Source organism: Neolamprologus brichardi, chromosome 17 (assembly GCF_056152115.1).
Source record: "Neolamprologus brichardi isolate AB-2024 chromosome 17, ASM5615211v1, whole genome shotgun sequence".
NCBI lineage: Eukaryota > Metazoa > Chordata > Actinopteri > Cichliformes > Cichlidae > Neolamprologus > Neolamprologus brichardi.
The window spans coordinates 13686591-13693567 of record NC_142120.1 but is presented as its reverse complement, the minus strand read 5'-3'; the positions used below and the strand labels follow the sequence as shown (position 1 = coordinate 13693567).

The 6977-nt window shown below is 39.7% G+C and overlaps 1 protein-coding gene across 1 annotated transcript; it reads right to left on the bottom strand.

Moving 5' to 3' along the window:
* Window positions 1–2777: 2777 nt before the first annotated feature.
* On the bottom strand, window positions 2778–6744 carry wu:fc23c09 (uncharacterized). Its single transcript, XM_087830938.1, has 4 exons — window positions 6679–6744; window positions 5893–5955; window positions 3961–5680; window positions 2778–3864 (listed from the first exon to the last, which is right to left on the bottom strand). The coding sequence occupies exons 1-4, from the start codon at window positions 6725–6727 to the stop codon at window positions 2778–2780; spliced, it is 2919 nt and encodes a 972-aa protein (XP_087687064.1). The 5' UTR covers window positions 6728–6744.
* Window positions 6745–6977: the final 233 nt, after the last annotated feature.

Here is a 6977-nt window from a genome sequence, read left to right as displayed (position 1 = left end):
AAGTTTCATAAGTTTTACAAATATGGGAAAGGAAAAGACTGAACAGCTGAATAGTACCACAACTCAGTCCAGTCAGCCTGTGTGTTTTGTCTGGCTGGATCACATCTAGGGTGTGGTTTAATATCCTGTTCAGTCTGTTCTTTTCTGTCTTCCTATTCTCTCTTTTGTGGTCAGATTCCTCTAGGAGTTTCATGACTTTGATCAGCATTAGAGTGAAAAAAAAAATTAAATAAATTGCATATTTTGTGTTCTCAGTCACAGCATTTTACCTATGGGACTGTTTGAGTGAAATCTGTATATAAGTGTAAAATTGCAATGCTAAATTAAATAGACAGAATGTTTAAGTCAGTAAATGTGGTGTTGGGGCTTTAGTCAAATATTACATGATTGCTTTGCCTTATAAGTCATGTTTGAATGAAAATCAATCAGTGCAAAAGCTTTTCTTAATAAAAAATGCAAAATCCCCAACTTTTACTACTACTACTACTACTCCTGCATTCCTCCTGTTAGGATAAGCTTAAATATCAGATAGCATCGAGCACAGGATACCGACGTACACAAATCTGCCAAATCAACCATCTGCCAAACTGCTTAAATGAGCACACAGGCTCAGACTGTGTCAAGGGAGCAGTTCACATGATCATGACGTATCTGACTCCCACACAAGTACTGAGAAGAAAAATGCATGCACGCAGGCATGCACATATGCATAAATTGATATGCAATTTGCTTTAAAGGTGAGTGGGTGCAGGAACATAATGTGCAACAAAGAAACAAAAGTGAGTGAGACAGATGGAGGGAGAGAAAGGCACAAAGGTATAAAAAGAAATAAGTAGGATTTCTAGAAGACCCAGGTAGATATGGTAGTGAGTTTCAGGGTCGGGGTCCTGCTGGACCGTAAGGAGGTGCTGGTAAGCTCTCTGCTGCAGCCAAAGCTCTTCCCTTCTGGACACGCACTGAACCAGTGGAGCCTGGATCCATTCTTTGAGCCCTCCCTCCTCTCCTTCAGCCTCTCTTCTACTTCTCTCCCCCCTCATCCCGGCTCTCCCTCTTGCCCCCTCCTCCTGCTCCTCTTTCCCAGGCCCTATGGGTGCAGTGCCACGTTGCTGACTGAACTTATTAGACTGAGGGAAAGAAGGAAAAGGGAGAAAAGTGCTAAGCACCTCCACGTGGGCTAATGCTTTTACCCCATTCTTGCCTTCTGTCTTACTTTTCACTAATAGAAAAGATTCCCCTTCTTCATTTATCTTCTGTCATGTATATTTTTTCCAGGCCTGTGGTCAGGTTGAATCCTCTCTAATTTTTTGCGAGTGAAATCCTAAACACATTTGCTTCAGAGTGAAAATCTTTTTATGACTCTTACCCCTGTCTGTGTTTGTGCACGATGCTCACATTAAGTTCCCATTGTAGTGTGAGCCTTGAAGCCATAAATAACCTTAAATATATAATTTTCCTGACAGGATGAGCTTCCTGAAGCATGTGCATTTAAACTGCCACAGTGTTGTATTTGTGCCAGGTAAAAACACATTTCTGTCTTTAGTTTTGCACACATACCCCGAGGCTGTCCTCATTGGAAACGTTCTTCTATACATTATTGCCATCTAGTGGCTAGTTTATTAGGAATGTATTTACATTTTTGTGGCCATGTATTTACTGTGGAATAATTGGTCAACCGACAGGATAACTAAGACTGAACCTTTAAACTGCCCCATCACACTGTCTTTGTTCTTTCACTGAGAACCAGAACGCTGGAATGGTCACAAACAGGGAAAAACCCTGTTTAAGAGCAACAAACAATCAAATACACCAGCAAACAAGTTCTTTATTTTAACTTGTTTTTTAATTGAGTCAGACAAATTTACATGATTAAACATTTTCGTTGAAGATTTGAGGAAAACAGACATCTAGTTAAGTAAGATGTTATAGTGGAGACGAAAAGGTAAAGAGAGTGTCACGACAATGGCATATAATCAGTAGAATCTTTGTTATTCAGTGACTCATAAAACATATTGTTGGTACACACAGAGGAAAGAATAGATGGTTGCAATCAGTGAGCTCACAGTTTACCCAAAACAAACATGGATCCATAGGCCACAGAGCGTCTCTCACTGTCAGCATATCTGACATATTCACATTCTAGAAACTAGGACAAATGAAAACAATGCTGACAATGTTAAAAAGAAAAGTAAATTTGGATCCAATATTTAAATTAAACAAGTTTACGTACATTCAACATAATTGCTTTTCTTTCTTTTTTTAAAATTTCTAATTCCTTCATTCCTTCAGTTACCTTCGTATAAGTAGTCTTAATTTAACTTTTAGCCTAATAAAACAAAGCAGCTTTTTTTAAAAAAAAAACAAACTAATTACTGTAGGATAAAATAATAATGTTTGCTTTAGTTGGTCATGGAAAAACTGCCAGAAATAAAAACTGTCAGTAATAACATGATGATTTGCAGTCATACAATTCTGGTTCGAGGTACCTTAGGCTGCTCATGCTGCATGCAAACAGATGTTTTCCTACCATATAAGGGATTTGGGGAAAAGCAGCCTGAGTCATAAAAATAGTCCGACACTGAGACTTTGGTGGGTCACACACAATAAACTGAATTTCACACACAATAAATATTGTTTTTGAGTTTCATCATTGGTTTCTCGTAATAGTGGCATTCACCACAGGTCTTGGATAAAACTTTCAAAGCAGGATTCAGTACTATAAACTTTTATTTCAATTGTGTGCATAAAAAAATTCCAAGCCTATGAAACTTTTCAGATGCTCAATAGAAGTGCACCACCTGGAAGCCCCGTAAGCATCTGAAGGCATGTGCATCCAGCTTTGCCATATCAATGATATTGTGCTCCAACTGCACTTTCACAAGTCCGCTGAGAGTATTATTGCCCCAGCAGAAAGCATCACGCGGCACTGACCGAATCTTGTTGTGCTTGAGTGCTACTGAGTGCAAACCCTTAGGTAACTGTCTGGGCACCTGTTTCAGTGTGTTGTGACTCAGGTCTAACTGGTGCAGTACGGGCAGCATCCTGAATGCACCTGTTGTCACTTTAAAGATTTTATTCCATGCTAAGCCTAGGTGCTCTAGCTTTTTCAAACTTCTGAAAGCTGATTTCTTTATGGAGGATATGAAGTTTCCCTCCAAATTTAGAGTTTTAACAGATAGAGGAAGGTGTTGTGGCACCTGTTTTAGTCTGTTCCCCTCTAAGTTGATGCTTTCCAAGAATGTTGTATTGAGAAAGGAATCCCTATCTAGCCCTTTGTTTGTCAGTCTGTTTTCACTCAGGTCCAACACCACCAACCCTGATTTCCCGTTGAAAGCTCCTCGGCCAAAACTCTCAAGGAGGTTACCCTTAAGATAGAGCTCTTTGATTGACAATGGTAACCCCAGAGGTACTGAGATCAACATGTTGTGATCCAGGTTTAGAGTGCGCAGGTTCCCTAGAGGGGAGAGCACGCCATTAGGAACTGAATTATTCCAAAGGCTGTTGTTGCTGAGGCTCAGAACCAAGAGGCCAGGGCACCATGCCCAGGCTGCCTTCGACATCACCGTCAGGCGGTTGTTGTCCAGACGAAGCTCCTCCAGAGAAGCTGGAAGGTCTGCTGGCACCCTTTGTAAGAGATTCCTATCCAAGTAGAGGCGTTTCAGAGCTGGGACCCCTTCAAAAGCTCCCTCAATGGAACCATCTGTGAGACGATTGTTGCTTAGTACAAGGAACTCCATAGAATCATATTGATTTAGCAGGTCCAGCTGGATGCTGTTGATGTAGTTATTCATAAGGAGGATGTAGCGGGAATTATAGGGGATACCATAAGGAACCTTATCCACACCTTTGTCTGAGCACTGGACCACTCTAAAAACAACACATACAAATAAAGAATCATTAGTGATTTAATATTAAGAATATTGAAAGGGTATCTTAGTCTCATTTCAGTATCCTTTGTCTTACCTTCCATAGCAGGCACACTCAATTGGACAATAGTTGTCCATAAAGTAAGGAAACTGCATTGGTGGGAAGATTTCTTTCTTCTTCTTTGGTGGCTTTTGGGTTTTATTGTTCTTCTTCCTTCTCTTTTCCTTGGACTTCTTGATGGTCTTATTTTTGCTTTGCTTGTTGTTTTTCACTGGCCTCGGTGAAGGTGTTTTGGCAGTTCCGAGCTGTGGTTTGTCTGAAGGTTTGTTCAGCTGTGGTTGCGGAGAAGATGCTTTATTTTGCTTCCCTGTAAGTTTGGTGTAATTCTCCATCAGTTCAACATTTCGGTATTTGCCCATCGACTGCGACGTGTTTGATTTGTGTGCAAGCCAAGGCACTTCAGCAGATAAAACGGCATTTATTTTTGATGTTGAGTTTGGCTCTCTGGTGAAAAACTTTGCTTTGTTGGGTTGTGTTGTTGCTGTTTGGACCAAGAAGATAAATTCACCCTCATATGGTTGCACAACTCTGTTTATTTCCCCCTTGTCCTCTGCTCTGTGTGTTTGTACCTCTTTCCATGCTGGTTTCAACAAAACATTTTTAGCCATCACATCTTCTATAACTGAGCCAGCCTTCACTTCCATTTCTTTCTGCTTGAGATGGCCCCCCGGACTCTCTGTTAAGTCTGTGATGTGACTGACTGAGTTAGGAATGTGAATATTGACAGAAGGAGACTGAAAACTATCCGTGGTGTAAAGGGTGGGAGGGTGAGAGGAGTCTGGAGGAATTTGTGTGGGTGTGACAGGAAGTGAAGGGGAGATGTGATAAGCAGGAGGCTTATTTTGAGAATGGATGATAATTTGAATTGTGGCATTTTCTACCTGAGCAGGAAATATACTTAAAGGAGATGCAATGTTGTTAATTAATACCTGATCTTCTTTTTCTATTAATTCCTTATAGACTGCATGGGCTATGTCCTCACTCTTTTTTGCGCCCTTCTCCTTGTCTCCTATTTCTTTTATAGTTTGTGCCGCTCTTCTCTTCTCCTGATGACTGATCCCTGCAACTAGCTCTCCTTCTTGCTCCTCTTCAACCATTTTTTGTTTCAGCCTCTCTATTTGATCACTTCTCTTCACTTTCACATCTATCCTGTTGTGATTCGCTTCCTCTGGTATCACTGCATCGTGATCATGATCTATTTTCCATTTTTTCCCAGTACGCGTCAGTCTCCTGCTCTCATTGTGTGTCTCTGTCTTTGAGGCAGGGTCCAAACTCGGTCCATTTTCTCTCATTTTTGATGCATCCTCTTTATCTGTATCTACATATTCAGCTGTGTCTGGTACAGAGTAGATCTTTCTTTTTCTTCCTTCTTGTAAAAGACTACTTGTGAGAAATTTCTCAGGGGTGTAGCCTTCATCGCTTTTCTTTACAAAGAGTCCTTCTATGCTGCCAGCTGTGGTCGTTTCACGCTCTGTGTTTTCCTCCATTTCTGTTTCTATCTGTGAAGTCAGTCCATCTCCCCTTCTTTCCATCACAGTCTTTACTTTCTCGACAAGCTCTCTAGTAGGGTTCCTCTCTGAGGTATTCCTTTCACCCCTCTGTTCCTCAGTTTTTGTCATTTGAGTGGATTCCTCAGTAATATTTTCTGTGCCATTTTTTCTCATCTCTGCAGATGTAAAAACATCGCTAAGCTCCTTATTTCTCAAGTCAGACTGGTCATGGCTGTTCCATCCGTCTATCTGAGCGAAAGTCAGTCCTGTTGTACAATGCAATGACAGAAAGTTCATACATTTAAATAAGCACTAAAAAGCTGCACTTTCCCGTTACAACAACTAGCATAATTAACATGAAAGGTGTTTACGGGAATGTCAGGGCGTAGATCTGTAAACGATTATCTTTACTGAAAGAATGTCAACTCAAAAATGCTAAAAACTTTCTAGCTTTAACTTACTGAAATGTAATACGTACTCTGTGAAAATCCAGAGACAGTGCACAGCAGGACAAGTGTGAGTGTCAGCACTTCTATTTTCTCTGTTGAGGGACAAAAATCAGTAAAACAAATTCCAGACAAAAGTCATAAGAACTTTCTCAGCGTTAAAAATAAATTCTGGTTACATTTATAAACTTGTTGAATCAATAAATGGCCTGTCACTTATTTATATGGCACTTTTCTAATCTGTTTGAGCACTTCTTTGTACAAGCCTTATTCACCCCTTCTGATAAATTAACTCTCTTTTTCCTGAGCCACAGATATTTAAAGTGTGCTAAACATTTATTTTTGACCAGTAGCTTTTAAACCTGAACAGGTTTAAAAACACGAACTGATTGTATGAATTTCCAGTTTCCTAGAAAGTTATGAATGGCTTCTGTATGTAATACAATATAATAAATGACCATGTGTATGTGTGCTACATTTTAGGTCGCATAACATGTACTTGGTTTTGATTTTCATTCCCTTTTAACAGGTCTGACCTCTTTCTGGCTTCAAACACATTCTAAAAAAACCGATATCAAATAATAACAATTTACACATCTTCATATTTAAATAACTTTTTGGTGAAAAAACTAAAAAATTAAATAAATAAATTAAATACACATAGAATGCAGAATCCCAAAATTATAAACGGATAATATGAATACAGTAAAATAATACATTAAATATGATAATAGAGTAAAATAATGAAGGTTAAGGACGGCACAAACCTGCAAATTACAACAAAGACATTGTTGAACTGATGTATGAGAGTTGCTTACCCATCATGCTGAATTCCCTCATTGTCTGCCTTTTCCAGTTGACCCTCATGTGCCTCTATCTGTAGCATCAGAGGACTTAAAAGCTACTGAACAGAATACTCCAGGAGAAAGAGTGCAACCTTTGAACCACACACTACCCCGGCATAGTTAACTTTAATGGTCCATTTCAGTGCCCCTTCAGTATGGAGAGGTTTCACACATAAGCTCTGGGTAAGCCATGGGTAATAACTCCTAAAATGCCTTTATCTGGAAGAGGATTGTCACACTTACTCTCAATGTCAGAGGAATCTGAAGGATCA

Coding starts and splice junctions, on each gene's coding strand:
- wu:fc23c09 (XM_087830938.1), bottom strand. CDS start 6,727: ATGAGGGTCAACTGGAAAAGGCAGACAATGAGGGAATTCAGCATGATG. Junction 5,681..5,892: donor TGTCTCTGGATTTTCACAGA/GTACGTATTACA, acceptor ATTGTACAACAG/GACTGACTTTCGCTCAGATA. Junction 3,865..3,960: donor GAGTGTGCCTGCTATGGAAG/GTAAGACAAAGG, acceptor TGTTGTTTTTAG/AGTGGTCCAGTGCTCAGACA.